We start from the raw sequence: 23665 nt of genomic DNA on the forward strand, positions 1-23665 counted from the left end.
CTTTGCATCAAAACACTAAATAAGTTGTTTGTGTTTTGTGCATGTGATTAACCTCTTTTTACAACCTGCTCTAACATATGGAAAAAAGCATTTTTGACCAAGGATCTAATAATGGAAAATAGTCAATGTCTGTACAGAGCTCGCACAGCCTCACTCATGTGATGCTGAGTCCTGGAACCAATCACAGAAAGTTCAGAGGACAACAGGAAGTCAGGGGTCAGGCCACTGACCCCATGAATTCCTGTTTTTCAGCTACTGCTTTATCCTTTGCAGCCCCTAGCTCACCATTTTGTTTCCTATGCCCTTTTCCTCTCCTTCACCCCCGTCTATCCCTCTGTCATCCTGTTACCCTCTGTTTCAAGCCCTTCCACTGAGCCAACACTGCAAGATATACTCATCTGTCTGTCTCCTCCTCTCCATCTGTTAGGAGCACTCATGTTTCCCCCTTTCCACTTCCTTTAACATTTTTTTCTCCAACTACCTTCTTTCTGGCTGACTTCCTTTGTATCTGTAACTTTCACATCCATAAAGAAAAGTTCCCCTCCATCAGTCAGTTTAGTCACTGGATGTCAGATATAGTAACCACATTTCCTATAGCCTCAAGTCAGATTAAATATTAACATGCTCTTCACTCTGCCCAAACCTGTCTAGTAGGACAACAAAGCTAAGAGCAGTTTTAAGGATCCTCCTGCAAGTGACGTTTCAGCTAAAATACTGCACATTTAAGTGACAGAGGACATCGTTAGCACTGTCAAGAGTTGAAGCAACAAACTAAGGATTTAACCAATTTGTTGTATTGAACGTTTAAAATAGACAAACTGCATGGGAAAACCCTTTCTTGATATACTAAAAGCATTTTTGAAACATGCCTATAAAAACTGAACCTTGTGTATTGGTTGTATCCCACAATGGCATATCCCAGCAATGCCGTGCTTGCTCCCAACATAATCCCTCACCTCACTGGCTGAGTTCATAAGGTGCTTCCTGCTGAGTGTCATGTTGAGTGTGTTGTTGTGACTCAGCATTGGTGTCTTCATAAATACAAAGTCACTCCGACTGGATATGGTGGAGTAGCAGGGCCTGTAGGTGCGTGTGTGAGGGTCCTGGGGGCCTCCTACAACTTCCATATAGCGTATGGGACCATCACTATTGAGTTGCAGGTGCAGGTCCTTGCTTGGCCTCTGATGGTAGCGGCTGGGCCTGTTGCGACCGTAGCAGCAGCTGCAGTCTGAGTCCTCCAGCCCATGGCCACGGGGCCTAAGGCAACGTACCATAAGGACGGCAAAGGTGATAAAGGACACCCCTGATACACAGGCTAAAGAGATGATGAGGTACAAAGTAATGTCCGACATCCCTGTGCGGTGGTAGAAGGGTGTGTGGCGGGGGCTTGCTGGAGCATCCTTGGGCGTGGCCTTCTCATCCACAGTTATTGAAATGTTCACAGAGCTGGAACTTGGTGGGTCACCATTGTCCTGAATGATAACCACAATGTCATAAGTGGAGCCCCCTTCCTCCTCTGCCAAATGTCTGGCTGTGCGGAGGTCACCGCTGTGTGGTCCAATACGGAACATGCCAGCATTTGGTCCAGGGGCGATGGAATAAAACAGCCATGCATTGTGCCCACTGTCTGCATCCACCCCTACAAGTTTATTTATGAGGTGCCCTGGCTCAGCAGATGGGGGCATAGTGAACTCTAACCCTTTGTCTTTTGGGTAGTAGGGGTATACAATCACTGGCACATTGTCATTCACATCCACCACGAACACATGAACTGTGACATTGGCTGTCCGTGGGGGCACCCCAGCATCCCGGGCCTGCACCTCAATACGGAAAGCTTTAAGCTGTTCATGATCCAGAGAGCGCATGCTGTGGATGTGGCCGCTCTCTGGATTGATGTAGACGTACGAAGAGATGGGTGAGCCCTTGACCATGCTGGGAAGGATGGAGTAAGAGATGTGAGCATTTTCTCCAAGGTCTGGGTCAGTGGCTGAGACAGCAGTGATGGGAGCACTGGGAGCATTGTTTTCTGGGATGTCAACCGAATAGGAAGGCTGAGAGAAGGTGGGGGCATTGTCATTTACATCAGAGAGCTTCACCACAAAGGTGGTTTGTGATGAAAGTGGAGGGGAACCAGCATCAGTGGCCTTGATGACCACTGTGTACTCTGGGACACTCTCAAGGTCCAGATTTCCAGAAGTGGTGAGGCTGTAATGCATGCCAAAAGCTGCATTGAGTTTGAATGGCAAACCTGGTTGGATAGTTAATGTAACCTGCCCATTAACGTCAGAGTCCAAGTCCCGAGCACTTATGAGCGCTATCACAGTGTCTGGTGCTGAGTCCTCTCTGATAGGACTGGTCAGTGATGTCAGGGTCACCTCTGGTGCATTGTCATTCACATCAATGATTTCAACTATGACGTTACAGGAGCCCTCCATGGCTGGGGAACCACCATCTCTGGCCTGTACTGTGATGTGGTATGCATTGCCTTTCTCATAATCCACATCACCCTTCACACGGATCTCCCCGCTTTTAGAATCCACACTGAAAATGTTGGTAACGCGTTCCTGTGTGTATTTACTAAACAGAAAAGATATGTCTCCGTTGTTACCCGAATCCGCGTCAGTCGCGTTCAATTTAGAAACTAAAGTGCCCCTTGCCACATTTTCTAAAAGCCTAATTTTCTTTATCTGCTCATCAAAGATTGGCGCATTGTCATTTACATCCAGAATTTTAATGAGCATTAGTGTTGAGCCAGATTTCTCGGGCTGACCCCCATCTACAGCAATGAGCAACAGGCGAAACGAGGCCTGCGTCTCCCTGTCAAGAGGTTTATTCACCATTAGCTCTGGAAACTTACTGCCGTCACCTTTCGTTTCCACATTCAAAATGAAAAAGTCATTTTCTGCAAGATGGTAAGTGCGTAACGAGTTAGTACCCACGTCTGGGTCGTGTGCGCTCTCCAAACGGAACTTTGTGCCTGGAGCAGCCGCCTCTGATATCTCCAGAGAAATGTTGCTAGTAGAAAACTGCGGTGCATTGTCATTCACATCCAGAATGTCCACCACGACTCGATGAATATCTAAAGGGTTCTCCAGGAGTATTTGAAGGTGCAGTGAACATACTGGACTTAATTCGCACATTTGCTCCCTGTCAATTTTTTGTTTGATAACCAAATCGCCGGTCGCCTGCTTTACCTCAAAATACTGTGTTGAGGATTCCGAGACCACTCGCAACCTCCTCTGTACAATCCCCTGAGCAGAAAGGCCCAGATCTTTAGCGATATTCCCAACGATAGATCCCGGGTTTAGTTCCTCCGATACAGAATAGCTTAGCTGAGCGGACGCACAGGAGAAGCACGCTAGATAAAAGCAAAGCCTCCATAGTCTCCCTCCTCCAGAGCGCTTCCACTGTCTGGAGTCCATTGTGCTGCGCTCCGAGGATCGGAGAATTGGAAAGTTTTTAAGTTCTACTTTCACTTAACGTATCCATAGTAATGTTAAAACGAGACGGCCAGGTTTAAGGGTAAACATCTCCATTTTAAAAGCAGAGCGATGGGAGGTTTGGATGTGATCATTTCGGCCGTCTTTTAAGAAAAAAACGGGAACAAAATCAAAGTTTTTTTCTGCCTCTGCTGAAACCCTCTGCTCTGTGTCCTCCGCCTCACTCCCCACATGGGCGTGGAGAGACCGCAGAGGCCGTCCCCCTCATTGGAAACAGGGGTGGACCTACTCTGTCACTCAGCTCGCACACACAGAGTAAAAACTTTCCAGTGGCTAAACTTCCACCGACAGGCAAGGATCAGCCTGTTTCTCTTTGTAAAAGTGTGAGAGGACAATGCAAATAACAGAGGATATGGTATGACTATGAATACACTTCAAAAATACAAAAATATACCAAGCATAGATGTTTGCATTTCTGTGGAAAAGTTCAGTCACGTGCTATATATAAGGAGAGCTCATTATCAAAACAAAGCAGTCAATCAACCAGCTGCTATTTATAGCAATGCTATTTGTATCCGCAGGGGGGCATGGTTTGCAAACTGGTTTTTCATGCAAAAAGTGGGTTCATTCTAAAATACAACGTATTTTTAATACTATGCTATTTATACAATGGCGGGATGAGGATCATTTGACCACAGACTATGTAGCCTAAATTAAAGAACAAAGCTTAGTTTGACAACAACAAAAAAAATCGGAATTATTCATATAATTGTTTTAAACAACACAAAATAGTGTCATTTTTTTTAATGGACCACTGAAATAAAGTGAGGGAAAATTAGCGATGACACAAAAAATAGTTTACCCTTGAACATTGAAATTGAAGATGAAAACCTTATTACAAATTAAGGGAATGCAACATAGGAAAGATTGTGCTCAGGCTAATAATATAGCATATTTTTTACTGAAGCATACACCTGCAATGTTTGTTAACACGTGTGTATTATGATTGGTAACGTCCTTTGCCACTGATGAAAATGTGACACAGATTGTGTTTGGTCATTATCAAACAAGAAAGTTAAATCTGCTATTTCAGAAAACGTGTCAGCTGGACTGGCAACCTGGATTCTGACCATACTGTATAGCTAGCCATGAAAACTTCGAAGACTATTTTAAACCAAGTTTGTGTGATGATTTTTCTTTCATTGAGAAGCACAACATACTTTCGTATGAATCAAATATTTAAAAAGAAATAAAAACAAAATCAGGAGAATTTCATTTAGCTTCTATTTCTCGGTATCACACTGACTTCTGGTTTTCTGCTCACCTGCTGGCTCTCAAAGGTCCAAGTGCTGTCGGGTAAAGATGCATCCAGAACACTGATCACCTCCTTAAAGTCAGTGGTGCTGCTGGGTTTAATCAAAGTGAAATCACTGTACTCTGACATTGGAGACATGCAGGACCTGAAAGACTGACTCTGAGACATCATGTCTCCTCCCAGGACCTCCACGTACTTTATAGGTCCATCAGTGTTGAGCTGAATCTGCAGGTTTCTGTTGGGGTTCTTGTAATTATCACAGTCGCTGCGTCTCATGCAGCAACTACCGCTGCTTCTGCTGTTCCTCATGCATTTAACCGCTAAAATGAGAAAAGTCACCAGAGACAGCACGGACACCGAGGCCAGAGAGAGAATCAAATACAGGGTGATTCTCCCAGTTTTCCTGCTGGGCTCGGCCGCTTTCTGTCGGAGGTCTAAGATGGGCTCCTGGAGGGCGTCCTCTAGTAGGATGGACACCGTGACGGTGGTGGACTGAACCGGTTCCCCGTCGTCCTTGATCTCTATAAGCAGCCTCTGAGAGGAGTCGTCCTGCTCGGAAGCAGCGCGTTTAGTCCTTACCTCTCCTGTGTACAGATTGACAGTGTAGAGAGAGGCGTCTGTGGCCTCCGCCAGCTTGTAAGAGATCCAGGCGTTATGGCCCGAGTCAGCGTCCACGGCCGTCACCTTTGTAACCAGGTGACCCGCTTTAGCGGAGCGGGGCATTCTCTGGTGAGAGAGGGAGCCCAGGGCAGCAGAAGAGGGGTAAATAACAGCGGGGGCATTGTCGTTAAGGTCCAGGATAAAAACATGGACAGTGGTGTTGCTGCTGAGAGACGGGGAGCCCTGATCCTTTGCCTGAACCTGAATCTGAAACACCTTCAGTTTCTCATAGTCAAAAGAGTGCATGCTGTAGATGCTGCCGTTATCTGAGTTAATGTAAACATAAGACGACACAGAAACGTCCTGCACTTTAGAGTCCAGTATGGAGTAGGACATTTTGGCGTTTTCACCAAAATCCAGATCAGACGCTGATACTGAGTACAGTATAGAGCCTGGCACCCCATTCTCTTTTAAATACACATTATAGGAGGGCTGAGTGAATACAGGGGGGTTATCATTCACGTCAGTGATGCTGACAGGTATAATTTTCTTACTGGACAGAGGAGGAGAGCCTGAATCAGTGGCTGTTATTTCAATATTATACTCCAAGAAACTCTCTCGGTCTAAAGCACCACTGGTAACCAGTGCATAATTATTAGAAAACGATGGTTTCAGATTGAAAGGAGAGCCTTTGGTGATTTGTAACGACACTTTACCATTTTCGCCGGAGTCAAGGTCTCGCGCACTAATCAAAGCAACCACCGTGCCACTTGGTGCGTCCTCGCGCACTGGCTTTGGTTGAGAAGTGAAAACTATTTCTGGAGCGTTATCATTGAAATCACTTATATCAATCTGCACGCGACAGTGGCCCTCCATTTCAGGACTTCCTTTATCTTTTGCAGTTATATCGATGTCATATGACTTTGAAGTTTCATAGTCTAACTCTCCTTTTAGAGTGATTTCACCAGTTAAGGGATTAATATCGAAGATTGACAATAAAGAATCTGGTGTCCGAGAGCCGAATGAGAACTCAATTTCACCATTAAGACCTTCATCTGCATCAGTTGCTTTTGGTTTCATAACAATAGCCCCCTTTAAACTTGTTTCATCTAGGGTGACTTTGTAAACGTTTCTTTCAAACACCGGGAAGTTATCATTAATGTCTAATACGCTTATGGTTATTTGTGAGGTTCCAGATCTAACTGGATTCCCACCGTCTAATGCCGTCAGTAATATTTTGTGAACGGCTTTTTTCTCTCTATCTAAAGGCTTTTCTAAAACAAGCTCAGGAACAGTCTTACCACCCTCAATTTCTTTTATTTTAAGGGAACAACACTCATTTTTACTAAGAGTATATGATTTTAATGAATTGCTTCCAACGTCAGGGTCCATTGCGCTCTCTAAAGGAAAACGCGTGCCAACTGCTGCCAATTCGGCTATTTTTAAAGATAATTCTTTTGAAAGGAAGTTAGGAGAATTATCATTAATATCACGTATTTCGACCTCTATTCGGTGTAACTGTAGTGGGTCTTCAATAACTACTTGCAAAGGTAAAACGCAGCTGGCACTTTGTCCACATAAAGCCTCTCTGTCTATTCTGTCATTCACCAGCAGCTCACCCTTCCCTGCATCTACACTGAAATACTGCTCTCCAGCCTCAGAGGCAACACGCAGCTTACGATCAAAAATCTCAGACAGTCCGAGACCCAGATCTTTGGCTAGATTTCCTACCACAGAGCCCTGTTTTAGTTCTTCCGGGATGCTGTAGCGTGTCTGTCCGTTTATTGTAGTCCACAAGAGAAAGAAATGATGCCACCAAAGTGCCTGCCATCTCCAGTCTCGGTATCCTATTGTCTTTGTCATCCTTGATTCAGTAAAATACATCAATTCCAATGCACGTGAACAGCAAACACAAAGCCATAATCCATATTCCAAGAGCGTGACATATTCCGTTAAAACTACGCCTGTTCATGATACAAAATATAATTAAGATACATCCAAATTCTCTCTGTAAACGCAGCATTTACGTACTCTCCTTCCATCCCGAGCATCGGGTTGCGGTGCTGAAGCTGCATGGGGGAGGGAGTAGATCTCTTTGTACAGTTCTGAATACTATTGGTGCACAATATCTATCCCTCACCTCCAATGAGATGGAAACTGAGCAGCGTTGTTAAAGACACACTAACCCCTTTTGCACTGCCATGAAAGCGCAGGTGGAATACAATAACGAAATGCCATTTAAATGTCCATGTGATATACATATAAATCCATTACAGTATTAATATTATCTTCATTATATAAACAATGTATTTACTGTTTACATTCCAAGTGTTTATTTTTCCCTGATGTTAATACGTTAATGCCATCAGCAATTAACGTAGGGCAATATGTCCAGAACATATACATGGACATAGTTTAGTGTGTACATTCATGTAATTGAAAGCGTTTCCCTGATTTTTTTCGCTATATATGCCTCATGTGTCAGAGTTGGTGTCCCCATGGTGCTGAAATGTTTTGTTTGAAAAACTATTCATCATACAACAAACTCGTTAGGTCAAATGATAACAGTCGCTTTAAAGATACACATTTAAAGTGTACGTTTGAAATAACAAGGTAACAACTATCCCAAATGTAAAATTTCTATTGAAATGTTATATGGATTTTTCACTGCAAACGCTGTGCTTTCATTGCAGTTACTAAAGCTGATGTTAGTAATAAAAATGTGTGGTCCATTGTTTTTTTTTACTATCTGCTCACCTGCTGGCTCTCAAAGGTCCAGGTGCTGTCGGGCAAAGACGCATCCAGAACACTGATCACCTCCTTAAAGTCAGTGGTGCTGCTGGGCTTAATCAAAGTGAAATCACTGTACTCTGATATTGGAGACATGCAGGACCTGAAAGACTGACTCTGAGACATCATTTCTCCTCCAAGGACCTCCACGTACTTTATTGGTCCATCAGTGTTGAGCTGAATCTGCAGGTTTCTGTTGGGGTTCTTGTAATTATCACAGTCGCTGCGTCTCATGCAGCAACTACCGCTGCTTCTGCTGTTCCTCATGCATTTAACCGCTAAAATGAGAAAAGTCACCAGAGACAGCACGGACACCGAGGCCAGAGAGAGAATCAAATACAGCGTGATTCTCCCAGTTTTCCTGCTGGGCTCGGCCGCTTTCTGTCGGAGGTCTAAGATGGGCTCATGGAGGCCGTCCTCCAGCAGAATGGACACCGTGACGGTGGCGGACTGAACCGGTGCTCCGTCGTCTTTGATCTCTATAATCAGCCTCTGAGAGGAGTCGTCATGCTCGGACGCAGTGCGTTTAGTCCTTACCTCTCCTGTGTACAGATTGACAGTGTACAGAGAGGCGTCTGTAGCCTCCGCCAGCTTGTAGGAGATCCAGGCGTTATGGCCCGAGTCAGCGTCCACGGCTGTCACCTTTGTAACCAGGTGACCCGCTTTAGCGGAGCGGGGCATCCTCTGGTGAGAGAGGGAGCCCAGCACAGCGGAGGAGGGGTAAATAACAGCGGGGGCATTGTCGTTTTGGTCCAGGATAAAAACATGGACAGTGGTGTTGCTGCTGAGAGACGGAGAGCCCTGATCCTTTGCCTGAACCTGAATCTGAAACACCTTCAGTTTCTCATAGTCAAACGAGTGCATGCTGTAGATGCTGCCGTTATCTGAGTTAATGTAAACATAAGACGAGACAGAAACGTCCTGCACTTTAGAGTCCAAGATGGAGTAGGAGATTTTGGCGTTTTCACCAAAATCCAGATCAGATGCTGATACTGAGTATAGGATAGAGCCTGGCACCCCATTCTCTTTTAAATACACATTAAAGGATGGATGAGTGAATAAAGGGGGGTTATCATTCACATCACTGATGCTGACAGCTATCATTTTCCTACTGGACAGAGCAGGGGAACCTGAATCAGTGGCTGTTATTTCAATATTATACTCCGAGAAGCTTTCCCTGTCTAAAGCACCACTTGTGACCAGTGCGTAATTATTAGAGAATGATGGTTTCAAACTAAAGGGAGACCCCTTGGCAAGCTTTAAAGCCACTTTGGCATTATCACCGGAGTCAAGGTCTCGTGCTCTGATTAAAGCAACTACTGTGCCTCTTGGTGCGTCTTCTAGTATAGGGTTTTGGTTTGAAGTGACAACTATTTCTGGGGCATTATCATTAATGTCGATTACTATTACTTGCACACGACAGTGACCCTCCATCTCAGGAACCCCTTTATCTTTTGCAGTTATATCTATTTCATGCATTCGGCTGCTTTCATAATCCAACTGCCCGACTAAAGAAATTTCACCTGTAGCTGAGTCCAATTGAAAAATAGATAACAGTGAACGGGGTGTATTCTCCGCAAATGCGTATTCAATCTCTCCATTAACACCCTCGTCCGCGTCTGTTGCTTCAACTTTTATAAGTAGAGAACCTGATAAATTATTTTCATTTACAGTTACATTATAAGAAGGCTTTTTAAAAACAGGAACATTGTCGTTGTTGTCGAGTACAGTAACAACGATTTTTGTGGTTCCAGTTTTGACAGGATTGCCTCCGTCTAAAGCTGTCAGTAATAACTGATGGACACTTTGTTTCTCTCTATCAAGCACTTTTTCTAGTACTAGCTCTGGAACCTTTCGATTACCAGACAACTCTTTTATCCTTAAACTGAAACACTCATCTTTACTTAAGGTATAAGATTTTACCGAATTACTACCAACGTCCTGATCCTGTGCGGTTTCTAAAGGAAAGCGTATGCCCGTGGCAGTAGATTCTGCTATCTTTAAAGATCGCTCCTCAATTGAAAAAATGGGAGAATTGTCGTTGATATCCCTTATCTCTACTTCGATGCGGTGTAACTGTAGTGGATTCTCTGTTACAACTTGCAAAGGCAAAACACAGCTCGCACTTTGTCCACATAAAGCCTCTCTGTCTATTCTGTCGTTCACCACCAGCTCGCCTTTCCCCGCATCCACACTGAAATACTGCTCACCAGCTTCAGAGTCGACACGCAGTTTACGGTCAAAAATATCTGATAATCCCAGACCCAGATCTTTGGCTAGATTTCCTACCACAGAGCCCTGTTTTAGTTCCTCCGGGATGCTATAACGAGTCTGTCCATTTATTGTACCCCACAACAGAAAGAAATGATGCCACCAAAGCGCCTGCCATCTCCAGTCTCGGTATCCTATTGTCTTTGTCATCCTGGGTCCGTCACAATTCGTTATTTTCCATCAAGGTATTCATCAGCACAATCCAGCATTCAAAACCATCATCATAATAGACACTCCAATATAAATAGATCCGTCAAAATGTATTAATAAAATGTATATTCCGGACGCCTTCGATGAGCACATCTCCTCTTCAGCTCTGAGCACTGTGAGGTTTACCGAGGTGCAACTGAATGGGGGAAGGAGTAGATCTCTCTGTACAGTCCTGTATGCTATTGGCTCATTGCATGCATTTCTTCCAACCAATCACAAACTCTGCTCATACAGCAGCTGCACACCCTCGAGGTTGCAATGCATTTTGACAAATGTAACACTGGCTTTGTCAGATTTTTGTGATACAAATATTTATAGTTTTATCAAATGAGTGTGTATGTTTTGTTTTCTACAGATATCTTTAGAGAATTTAAAAATACCAATGAAAAATTACAATTACAAATATAATTTACTTTTTTAAAATCATTACCAACTAATCAAGATTTTACTACCAATACATTTAAAACATTAACGACTTAAAATGAATAATTTAACAAATTAAATTCAGAATTTAATAAGAAATTGTATAACGCATATGCAACAATTGTTGTAAATAAAAACATATACACAGTGCATGTTCTCAGTTGGTCAGTGAGACTATATTTAATATAACTAATCTCTAAAGTAAAAAATGATATTGAGTCTCATAAATTGTTATTATTCTTTTTATTTTTATTCTTTTTATTTTTCTTCTTCTTCTTCTTCTTATTATTATTCAAATCCACAAGGCAGTGATGAACAAAAATAAATAGAAGATGGTGTACTGATCTTTGCCCATATATTACTTCACAAACAGATTTACTTTCCATAGCCTTGAAATAGGCAGAGGTCATAATTAGCGTATATGTACGACAAAACATGCAGTAGATGAAACAGGTAATGTATTTTTATTTTAGGCCCTTAAGGATTTCAACAACAGTTTATTTTGGGCCCTCTGTATGCCACATGGGTTATTGTCTCTGTCCATCCTTGTGGTGCTGAAACAACCAGCTCTGTAAGCCTTTCTACACAAAACAGGCTATAGTCAGTTCAAAAGTCAACAGCCGCAGTGCCACGAAAGGTACAGAGTTTGGACTATATATGACTTTGATATTTATTTTTAAATTTCTTAAGTGTTGTCATGAGGATTATTAAAAAATGACCTTTCTTTGCATTTATTGAAGCTTAAGATATAGTCATACAAATTGTATAAGCCATTGTTTGTTAATCATTGCTCACCTGCTGGCTCTCAAAGGTCCATGTGCTGTCGGGTAAAGACGCATCCAGAACACTGATCACCTCCTTAAAGTCAGTGGTGCTGCTGGGTTTAATCAAAGTGAAATCACTGTACTCTGATATTGGAGACATGCAGGACCTGAAGGACTGACTCTGGGACATCATGTCTCCTCCCAGGACCTCCACGTACTTTATAGGTCCATCAGTGTTGAGCTGAATCTGCAGGTTTCTGTTGGGGTTCTTGTAATTATCACAGTCGCTGCGTCTCATGCAGCAACTACCGCTGCTTCTGCTGTTCCTCATGCATTTAACCGCTAAAATGAGAAAAGTCACCAGAGACAGCACGGACACCGAGGCCAGAGAGAGAATCAAATACAGGGTGATTCTCCCAGTTTTCCTGCTGGGCTCGGCCGCTTTCTGTCGGAGGTCTAAGACGGGCTCCTGGAGGGCGTCCTCTAGTAGGATGGACACCGTGACGGTGGTGGACTGAACCGGTTCCCCGTCGTCCTTGATCTCTATAAGCAGCCTCTGAGAGGAGTCGTCCTGCTCGGACGCAGTGCGTTTAGTTCTCACCTCCCCTGTGTACAGATTGACAGTGTACAGAGAGGCGTCTGTAGCCTCCGCCAGCTTGTATGAGATCCAGGCATTATGGCCCGAGTCAGCGTCCACGGCCGTCACCTTTGTAACCAGGTGACCCGCTTTAGCGGAGCGGGGCATCCTCTGGTGAGAGAGGGAGCCCAGCACAGCGGAGGAGGGGTAAATAACAGTGGGGGCATTGTCGTTTTGGTCCAGGATAAAAACATGGACAGTGGTGTTGCTGCTGAGAGACGGAGAGCCCTGATCCTTTGCCTGAACCTGAATCTGAAATACCTTCAGTTTCTCATAGTCAAAAGAGTGCATGCTGTAGATGCTGCCGTTATCTGAGTTAATGTAAACATAAGACGACAAAGAAATGTCCCGCACTTTAGAGTCCAGTATGGAGTAGGAGATTTTGGCGTTTTCACCAAAATCAAGATCAGATGCTGATACTGAGTACAGTATAGAGCCTGGCACCCCATTCTCTTTTAAATACACATTATAGGATGGCTGAGTAAATAAAGGCGGGTTATCATTCACATCAGTGATGCTGACTTCTATGGTTTTCTTACTGGACAGAGGAGGAGAACCTGAATCAGTGGCTGTTATCTCAATATTATACTCTGAGAAGCGTTCTCTGTCTAAACCACCCCTTGTAACCAGCGCATAATTATTAGAAAATGAAGGTTTCAGAGTTAAAGGAGAATCTTTCGGAAGTTGTAATGTCACTTTTCCATTATCACCGGAGTCAAAATCCCGAGCAGTGAGCAAAGCCACTACTGTACCACTCGGTGAGTCCTCGGGTAACTCGCTTGGCTTGGAAGTGAGAACAATTTCTGGAGCATTATCGTTCATGTCTACTACCTCGACTTGCACACGACAATGACCTTCCATTTCAGGAATTCCTTTATCTTTTGCAGTTATATCTATTTCATGCGTTGCAACGTTTTCATAATCTAATTGTCCTTTAAGCAGAATTTCTCCCGTTGCCGAGTCAATCTGGAAAATAGACAACAATATCTCCGGCGTATGCTCAGCGAATGCGTATTCAATCTCTCCATTAACACCATCGTCTGCGTCTGTTGCTTCCACCTTTGCAAGCATAAGGCCACTGAGACTATTTTCAGGCAACGTTATCTTATATAAAGCCTTTTTGAAAATAGGGACATTGTCGTTGTTATCTAAAACAGTCACTATAATGTTTAAGGTTCCCGTTTTTACAGGGTTGCCCCCATCTAATGCTGTTAACAGTAATCGATGGACGTTTCGTTTTTCTCTGTCAAGTGGTTTCTCTAACACAAGGTCTGGAACTTTTCTTCCATTAGCCAATTCTTTAATTTTCAAAATAAAACACTCATCGTTGCTAAGACTGTACGACTTGAGTGAGTTACTACCCACGTCGAGGTCCTGTGCTGTCTCCAAAGGGTAGCGCGCCCCAACCGCTGTCAGCTCCGCAATTTTTATATTTCTCTCTTTACTGAGAAAACTGGGGGAATTGTCATTTACGTCTCTTATTTCTACCTCTATCCGATAAAGATGAAGGGGGTTCTCCACAACAACTTGCAGAGGTAAAACACAACTGGCGCTTTGTCCACATAAAGCCTCTCTGTCTATTCGGTCATTCACCAGCAGCTCGCCCTTCCCTGCATCTACACTGAAATACTGCTCTCCAGCCTCAGATGCAACACGCAGCTTACGATCAGAAATTTCTGATAGTCCCAGACCCAGATCTTTGGCTAGATTTCCTACCACAGAGCCCGGTTTTAATTCCTCCGGGATGCTGTAACGAGTCTGTCCGTTTATGGTAGTCCATAAGAGAAAGAAATTATGCCACCAAAGCGCCTGCAATCTCCAGTCCCTGTATCCCATTGTCTTTGTCATCTCCAATCCGTTAAAATGATTCCCCATTTAGGTGATGGGAAAGCAGATGGTTAACATCCATTGCCATACGGAAATTAATCCAAAACAAAGGTCCAAAATCGCTCCATACCATCAATTAAATAAATGTTATTCTCTTTTAATTCCGAAAAAAGCATCATTCCCTCTCGTCCAGCTCTGCACAATGTAAGTGGGTACGGAGCTGTAGCTGCATGGGGGAGGGACTAGATCTCTTTGTACAGTTCTGAATACTATTGGTGCACAATATCCACCTCAACCATCGAATAACAAGACGGTGAGCAGTGCTTTTAAAGACACAGCCGTCCTTGAATATGCCTTGATACATTAAGAGTGTGTGAAAGCTGTTATAGGTTGCCCATAATGTTAATTCAAGACAAAATCAATGTCATTTTAAAATAAAAAATATTTCCTGGTTGTGATTAATTAAACGTTTGATAACGTATTTTTGTTGACTTTAATCAGGAAAAGTGTTGTTGTGCTGCATGGTTAACATTGTGTTCAGTGTGTCACTGTCCAACTTTGTGGTGTTGAAACACAGTGTCATTCATACAGCTTAAAGGAGAGCATTCCAACATCTTATAATTAAGTACCATGCAAACAGAGCATACTAGAACATCTGAATGACAAAAGTAGATTTTCAAAGCACGAACAACAATGAGGCAGTGTTAAAGGTAAACGCCTAATTGCAAACAGACAGTATGCAACCAACCAACGTTTAGCAATGATGTGATGAACATCTTAAAGTCAATCGTTTTTGCATTAATAAACTGACAATGGCAATGGAACCAAATGATCATCCAACATGACATAATCAAATACACTTTTGAACTACATGAAGGTAGCCAGAAGTTAATATCACCAAAACACACACTTCATTAGGCTAAAGATGAAGATGTTGAAAAATGTGAACAACAATATTAAATTACACTGTAGGTGTCCTTTTTTTCGGCTCACCTGCTGGCTCTCAAAGGTCCAGGTGCTGTCGGGTAAAGACGCATCCAGAACACTGATCACCTCCTTAAAGTCAGTGGTGCTGCTGGGTTTAATCAAAGTGAAATCACTGTACTCTGATATTGGAGACATGCAGGACCTGAAGGACTGACTCTGGGACATCATGTCTCCTCCCAGGACCTCCACGTACTTTATAGGTCCATCGGTGTTGAGCTGAATCTGCAGGTTTCTGTTGGGGTTCTTGTAATTATCACAGTCGCTGCGTCTCATGCAGCAACTACCGCTGCTTCTGCTGTTCCTCATGCATTTAACCGCTAAAATGAGAAAAGTCACCAGAGACAGCACGGACACCGAGGCCAGAGAGAGAATCAAATACAGGGTGATTCTCCCAGTTTTCCTGCTGGGCTCGGCCGCTTTCTGTCGGAGGTCTACGATGGGCTCATTGCCGTCCTCCAACAGGATGGACACCGTGACGGTGGCGGACTGAACCGGTTCCCCGTCGTCCTTGATCTCTATAAGCAGCCTCTGAGAGGAGTCGTCCTGCTCGGACGCAGCGCGTTTAGCTCTTACCTCCCCTGTGTACAGATTGACAGTGAACAGAGAGGCGTCAGTGGCCTCCGCCAGCTTGTAAGAGATCCAGGCGTTATGGCCCGAGTCAGCGTCCACAGCCGTCACCTTTGTAACCAGGTGACCCACTTTAGCGGAGCGTGGCATCCTCTGGTGAGAGAGGGAGCCCAGGGCAGCGGAGGAGGGGTAAATAACAGCGGGGGCATTGTCGTTTTGGTCCAGGATAAAAACATGGACAGTGGTGTTGCTGCTGAGAGACGGAGAGCCCTGATCCTTTGCCTGAACCTGTATCCGAAACACCTTCAGTTTTTCATAGTCAAAAGAGTGCATGCAGTAGATGCTGCCGTTATCTGAGTTAATGTAAACATAAGACGACACAGAAACGTCCTGCACTTTAGAGTCCAGTATGGAGTAGGAGATTTTGGCGTTTTCACCAAAATCATGATCAGATGCTGATACTGAGTACAGTATAGAGCCTGGAACCCCATTCTCTTTTAAATACACATTATAGGATGGCTGAGTGAATAAAGGCGGGTTATCATTCACATCAGTGATGCTGACAGGTATCATTTTCTTACTGGACAGAGGAGGAGAACCTGAATCAGTGGCTGTTATCTCAATATTGTACTCCGAGAAACGCTCTCGGTCTAACAAACCACTTGTTATCAGTGCGTAATTATTAGAAAAAGATGGTTTAAGACTAAAGGGAAAACCTTTGGTGATTTGTAACGTCACTTTACCGTTATTTCCGGAGTCATGGTCTCGTGCACTGATTAAGGCAACAACCGTGCCTCTCCCTGCATCTTCACGTACTGGGTTTGGGTTTGAAGTGAGAACTATTTCTGGGGCATTATCATTAATATCTATTAGTGTAAATTGCACACGGCAGTGGCCTTCCATCTCAGGAATGCCTTTATCTCTTGCCGTAATATCTATTTCATGCATTTGATTGCTTTCATAATCTAATGGCCCTACTAAGGAAATGTCACCTGTGCCCGAGTGTAAATGAAAAATTGACAATAATGCCTGGGGTGTATGCTCAGCAAAGGCGTACGCAATCTCTCCATTAACACCCTCATCTGCATCTGTTGCTTCAACTTTTACAATTACAGAACCAGCTACATTATTTTCATGTATAGTTACATTATACAAGGGCTTTTTGAAAACGGGGACATTGTCGTTGTTGTCGAGTACAGTAACAACGATTTTTGTGGTTCCAGTTTTGACAGGATTGCCTCCGTCTAAAGCTGTCAGTAATAACTGATGGACACTTTGTTTCTCTCTATCAAGCACTTTTTCTAGTACTAGCTCTGGAACCTTTCGATTACCAGACAACTCTTTTATCCTTAAACTGAAACACTCATCTTTACTTAAGGTATAAGATTTTACCGAATTACTACCAACGTCCTGATCCTGTGCGGTTTCTAAAGGAAAGCGTATGCCCGTGGCAGTAGATTCTGCTATCTTTAAAGATCGCTCCTCAATTGAAAAAATGGGAGAATTGTCGTTTATATCCCTTATCTCTACTTCGATGCGGTGTAACTGTAGTGGATTCTCTGTTACAACCTTTAAAGGCAAAACACAGCTCGCGCTTTGTCCACATAAAGCCTCTCTGTCTATTCTGTCATTCACCACCAGCTCGCCTTTCCCCGCATCCACACTGAAATACTGCTCACCAGCCTCAGAGGAGAGACGAAGTTTACGGTAAAACATGTCTGCTAGACCCAAGCTCAGATCTTTGGCTAGATTTCCTACCACAGAGCCCTGTTTTAGTTCCTCCGGGATGCTATAACGAGTCTGTCCATTTATTGTACTCCACAAGAGAAAGAAATGATGCCACCAAAGAGCCTGCCATCTCCAGTCTCGGTATCCTATTGTCTTTGTCATCCTGGGTCCGTCACAATTCGTTATTTTCCATCAAGGTATTCATCAGCACAATCCAGCTTTCAAAACCATCATCAGAATAGACACTCCAATATAAATAGATCCGTCAAAATGTATTAATAAAATATTCCGGACGCCTTCGATGAGTGCATCTCCACTCCAGCTCTGAGCACTGTGAGGTTACCGAGGTGCAACTGAACGGGGGAAGGAGATCTCTTTGTACAGTCCTGTATGCTATTGGCTCATCGCATGCATTTCTTCCAGCCAATCAGAAAAGACCTAACACTGCTCATACAGCAGCTGCACACCCTCTTTGGCAAATGTATGACTAGGGATTGTCAGATTTTTACCATAAAAATATTTATAGTTTTATCAACTGAGTTTGTATGTTTTGTTTTCTACATATATCTTTAGAGTATTTAATAAGACTCATCTTCTTAAAATAAAAAAATACAATTACAAATATAATTTCCTTTTTTAATCGTTGCTGCCAACTAATCAAGATTTTACTACCAATACATTGAAAACATTAACGATTTAAAATGAATAATTTTACTAATTAAATTCCCAAGTTAATACAATTTGTGCAAGGCAAATGCAACAACTATTGTTAATAAAAACATATACACAGTGCATGTTCTCTGAAAAATGTGTGATCATTAGAGTCGGTCAGTGATAGTATATTTAATATAACTAATCTCTAAAGTAAAAAATAATATTGATTCTCATAAATTGTTGTTATTATTATTATTATTATTATTATTATTATTATTATTATTATTATTATTATTATTATTGTTGTTGTTGTTGTTGTTCTTATTATCCAAATCCACAAGGCAATGATGAACTAAAATTAAATAAATTGTCCTCCTTTTGAGGTCTTCCCTATGTTATACTTTAAGGGTATAAAATAAAATTAAAATCCAAAAAATAGACAATAATACAAAGAAATCCCAAAAATAAGTTATGTGTAAATCTATATATCCCCTTAAGATTTGAGGTCTTACAAATTATTGGCTGAATGCGATGTCAAATAAACATGTTGTATTTCATTGGTTAATACACGTAAATAATTACCCATGTGCTTCTTGACGTCATGGTCAGCGCAGGGACTGCACTGTAACGTTAGCGCTAGCGGACTAACTCATGATCTCTGTTTAAGGTAATGACTGACCTGAAAGCGATACTTCAGAGAAGGTTAAAGGACACCTTTTTTTTACTTTGCTGTGAACAACAAACTACAGCAGCTAAGCCCTGATCTGCCTAAGAAATGTGAGACTGACTTTATTGTTTTCCTATGAAAGAGTCAAGAAATACGTGAGTGAAAGGTATGACTTCTCTGAGAACAGCTTTCATAGTAAAGTGTCAAAGCTTGGCCTCACGACTGCTGTGTCCTATGAAAAATACAGTGATGCAGTCTAGGCCTGCAGCCTGAAAGACATTGATATGGATGGACTCTCTGAGGAATATGGCATGGTGGAAGCTGTTCTCAGCTCTTAAGAAATGGAAGGTTGCAACACTGAGGAGCGGTACCTGAAACTACTTTCCAAAGCAGAAGTCCCACTTGTGAATCTGAGGAAGGTCAGCACATATTCTCCATCCCATGTAGTAATGCACATACAGAACGTGTGTTTTCAATGATGACCTCAGCATGGAGAAATTAGAGAAATCGTCTGGATGTGGACAGTGTCAAGGCAGAGCTGCAACTTTGTGTCAACTTCACATTTGAGTGCACAGACATGTACCAGAGACTCCATACAAACAAACAACTCTTGGAAGCAGCCAGGAAAGGGCAAACATATCGAGAATAGACATTCAACTATGTGGCTAGTACACTACAGTCTTAATGTGTTTTGAGTTTGAAGGATTCAGTAAAGCCAGGATAAAACCTAAAAGATAATCCCAAAGTGTCCTCCTTTTTGGTGTTATGGAAACGGCCACCATAGTCAAGGCTGGTGTCGAAGCTTTGGCTAATATGACTCACTAGTACTACATTGTGCAAAGTCATTGGTAATTTGCATGCAGCGATGACCATAGGCTGGAAATCAGGTGAAGATGAGTTGCAGCTGTGTTGGCCAAAAACGTTCGAACAAAGCCATCGAGTTCACTCTGCGCCTGTGAGTAAGGTGAATATAGGATAGATAGCACCATTGGATAATAGTTGGAACCATTATTTCAATAATATTGGTTTTACGTGTTATTCTCTTGTTCTTACCGACTCATGGTGTACCTGCTAACTAGCTCTGTGCTAACGCTAGCTCTATGCTAACGCCAATTTTTTAAAGTAGCGTGTTAACTTTTTCACTAGCTATGGCAATTAGCTAACCAACATGTCCCGTTTTATGAAGTGCCAAAACTACTTCTGAATGACAAGAAGACTGATTTGGGAGGCTCATCAAGCCATAGCTATTTAGCTAACATACATTAGCATGCTTAGCTAGCTGTAGTTAGACACGTGGTGAGGACAGGAGGGGGCTTAACACATTTATATCAGTAAATTAATGTAGATTTTGATCACTAACAATCTGCATGAAAATGATATGCCTACTTAAATGGATGGTTGCATATATATTTTTAAAGCTATATGTTATATTGTTCCAGACAGAATCTTTTAGACGTTGAGAAGTGGCAGCTGAAAAAGTGCTAACATAATCTCCACTCAGCGATTTCTTTAAGAAGACTCATCATGTTGCTGAAGGTAAAATACCAGAGTACCAACAAGTACATCAGATTAAATCTGGGGTTAATGTTGTGTAACAACATGTACAACTTTGTGGAAGCAAAAGGATTCATGTGGTATTATTATTTAGATGGTATCCAAATCTTATTTGGATACCTTATCTTAATAGATTTGGATAGTCTATTTTGACTTCCAAAATATGCTTTCTAATTCGGAAACGGCTCCAAATTCCCTCATCTGAGTTTACTTGCTCCCTTGGTTGTTTGGCTTAAAGGTGCAGTGTTTAGAATGCTGTGTAGATTTGGCATACTTGATTATAATAATAATAACCATGACTTTAGATTAATTAAATTGTCAATATGTATAGTTAAAAACCTGCATCTTGTATTTTTATTTGGTGTCACATTTATCTTCCTATAGTCAAAAGCAAGTTTGGGCTTTCTGATGCGGCTGAACTTCAAATCTTTGATGAAACTGAGACAGCACCAGAATAAGACATCCTTCCTGAACTGATGGAAGCCAATCCTGATGTATGCCTTACAGTATGCCAACAGGTTGTGTCAGCCACAGTGCCTCGAGCACAAGGACCGAACCGCCCAAGATCAGCACCCACAGTGCCTCATCAGCTTGACGGAGATGCTTGCAGGGAGGCGAAATCCTTTCTTGTTCGCTCTTCTGATGAAGCAAGTGTGTTCGTGAAGATGAAGATAACCGTACAACATCGCCAGGACCTAGTGTGTGACCCACAGAAAACGGCAGATGTCTTTAAAACGTTTCCACGTTTTTTAGATGTCAAAGGACTGGTGAGTATTTCTTTTTACTAATGTAACCGGGTTAAAATCAGGGTTTTGAGTACTCATGAGTATATACATAGTTTATTGTTTTTCGTAATGTTTTGTTAGGTTGCTATTTTGCTATTGTGTTTTGTGATTTATATGTTGTATATATCTGTTTGTTTATCTGTAATGTGGCCATCCCGCCAGGAGGGGGCGTGATGGGGGGTGAATGGGAGACGGGGAAGTGAGGGTGAGAGGTCAGGGAAACGCGCGGGAGTGGGGAAAAAGAGAGAGGAGGAAAAGACGTGTCCAAAGAGCACATGTTAATAATAGTTTTCAGCTAAAGTGGATGACATATCAGCTTTACAGTTTGGTTCACCCAGCGGAGTTCGAGTCCGACTACCAACTTAACCAGTTGGAACGAGTGGCGGTTGGTTAACGCAGCCAGCGTCGCTGCTAGGACCAGCTTCTTGGGGACCGCGGACCGGGCAGAGGCGCCGACGGGCTTCGTTCGCCTTCCTCCGGCCAGGAGGAACCAAGGCAACACGCCAAGGACGAGTGCCGTTGCCGCGGACTTTTCATGGACTCTCGGGGTTCTCCCTGGAACACTACCGACACACTACCGACGTCACCCACCACTCACCTGTACGTGAGTACGGTCCTCGTTCGCTCATAGGGAGTGAAGAGGAGTACGCGGCGTCATCAGGCCTGCAACGGGGGTTTCTTTGGTTTCTTTGTTTTCTTTCATTTAGAATGCCGGCTTAGGTTAATACGTGTATATAGCCATGTTGTAACTGTTTCACTTTATTCTAAAGCAAGTAAACATTTGAAATCATACATTTTTGTTTGTTTATTTATGTGTAGTGTTTATGTCACTGTGTATGTTTAAATGTGTTGTTCGTAGTTAAGGGTACTGGTTACATTTTAATCAATTAATTTAGGGAATCTAAACTATTCAAAAAAGTATTCATGTTAGGTTAAAGAACCTAGGGCCCTGCCCTCTATCGATCAGGGGTAAAAGGGGCTACATAAAATGGAGGCCCCGCTGGGATAAGTTTGGGTTTTCAAGATAATCAGTACCAGTTAAATACTAGTGAAATTAAAGCTGCAGTAAATATATATATTTTTTATATATATTATATATATTTTTTACTAAAATTTGAGAATGGAAAGTCAAGCTGAGCTTGTGTCAGAGCTAAAGGGCTGGTGCCGTGGAGAAGTATTGGATGAGGCTCATGCACTCATGGTTCTCATTCGAGAAGATGTGGAAGTCACACAAATTGAAGAGACCCTGCACACTGTTAAATGTCTGGGACGTGTTCGTGTCCGAGGTAGGAATTACAACATGAGGCGCAACAGGTATATGATCCTGTGTGAGTGTCGTGAAGAGCTAAAGAGGGAAAATGTTCCTGCTGAAGTGATGCCTACTGATGGTAATGAGGCGTGGCCTATAGTCATAGTGGGTGAAGCCCTATCTGCACCGGTAGATAGTTTCAGTGAGTTGCTAGCCGGAGCACAGCAGGCTGAGGAAAGGACAGGGGAGAAACCCCAGAGCAGGTCCCCTACTCCAGTTTCCCCCAGTAGCCAAACTGAGTCCATTCTGCGTGCACTTGGTGATTTGCTTGACAAGACAAAGCCCACTATTGATCATGGAAGCTATCGCCGCCTACGCATTTTTTCTGGAACCCTGCCCATTCCAGCAGGTGAAGAGCAGTTTGAACACTGGCTAGAGCAAGCATGGCTTATGGTCGGGGAGTGTGATTGTTCTGTTAAGGAGAAAAGACGTAGACTAATGGAGAGCCTTAAAGGTCCCGCGCTGGAAATAGTTAAAGCAGCCAGAGCCAGCAATCCTGATGTTAGCCCTGAACAGTGCCTGGAGGCAGTTGAGCATGTGTTTGGGACAGCAGAGTCTGGAGATGATCTGTACTTTGCGTTTCGCTCAATGCAGCAGCAGTCAGGCGAGAAGCTCTCTGACTTCCTGAGGCGTCTTGAGCGGTCGCTAGATAAAGTGATTAAGAAAGGTGGTGTCCTGCTGGACAGAGTAGATAAAGTACGGCTAGAGCAGCTGTTGAGAGGTGCTGTAGCATCTGACTTGATGTTGGTCAATCTCCGCCTAAGAGAAAGGAGAGACAAGCCGCCAACTTTTCTCCAGTTGTTGAAAGAGTTAAGGACAGAAGAGGAGTATGAGGCCTCAAGGAAAAGGCTCAATCCCGCTGTGCAAAGTGTTCATGTTAAGCCAGAGATTGACGTTAAACAGGCTGAAATCCAGGGCTTAAGGGCAGAACTAAAAGAGCTCAAGGCCCTGGTAGCTGCTGTGGTGACTAGGCCAGACCAAGCCATGTTTGAACATGTGGAGACAACGCCCTTCAATGCATCTCTGCACAGTGAGCCTGGTTCTGACTCTGAGCTAAAGGCATTGAGAAAGCAAATGAAGCGGCTACAAACGAAGTTCACCCATAAGGTAACTAACAAGGAGACTGCGGCCGCAGTC

General features: G+C 43.0%; 2 protein-coding genes across 38 annotated transcripts in view; both read right to left on the reverse strand.

Moving 5' to 3' along the window:
* LOC134859890 (protocadherin gamma-C5-like) overlaps window positions 1-23665 on the reverse strand; it is a 196874-nt gene that overhangs the window by 10666 nt on the left and 162543 nt on the right. For 4 of the 37 annotated variants that reach the window (XM_063876650.1, XM_063876649.1, XM_063876639.1 and 1 more), the window contains exon 1: window positions 11845-14456. The exons of 23 other annotated variants lie outside the window; for them this stretch is intronic. In XM_063876650.1, coding sequence (XP_063732720.1) covers window positions 11845-14325 — 2481 coding nt within the window. In that variant the 5' untranslated portion in view covers window positions 14326-14456. Of the gene's footprint in view, window positions 1-956; window positions 3674-4746; window positions 7398-8112; window positions 10729-11844; window positions 14457-23665 lie in introns of those variants that run through there. 10 more of the 37 variants (XM_063876652.1, XM_063876651.1, XM_063876640.1 and 7 more) reach the window with 4 other exon arrangements.
* On the reverse strand, window positions 15172-17870 carry LOC134860076 (protocadherin gamma-C5-like). Its single transcript, XM_063876925.1, has one exon. The coding sequence runs from the start codon at window positions 17719-17721 to the stop codon at window positions 15172-15174; it is 2550 nt and encodes an 849-aa protein (XP_063732995.1). The 5' UTR covers window positions 17722-17870.

The sequence above is a fragment of the Eleginops maclovinus genome, chromosome 23 (assembly GCF_036324505.1).
Source record: "Eleginops maclovinus isolate JMC-PN-2008 ecotype Puerto Natales chromosome 23, JC_Emac_rtc_rv5, whole genome shotgun sequence".
Classification (NCBI taxonomy): domain Eukaryota; kingdom Metazoa; phylum Chordata; class Actinopteri; order Perciformes; family Eleginopidae; genus Eleginops; species Eleginops maclovinus.

Coding starts and splice junctions, on each gene's coding strand:
- LOC134860076 (XM_063876925.1), bottom strand. CDS start 17,721: ATGACAAAGACAATAGGATACCGAGACTGGAGATGGCAGGCTCTTTGG.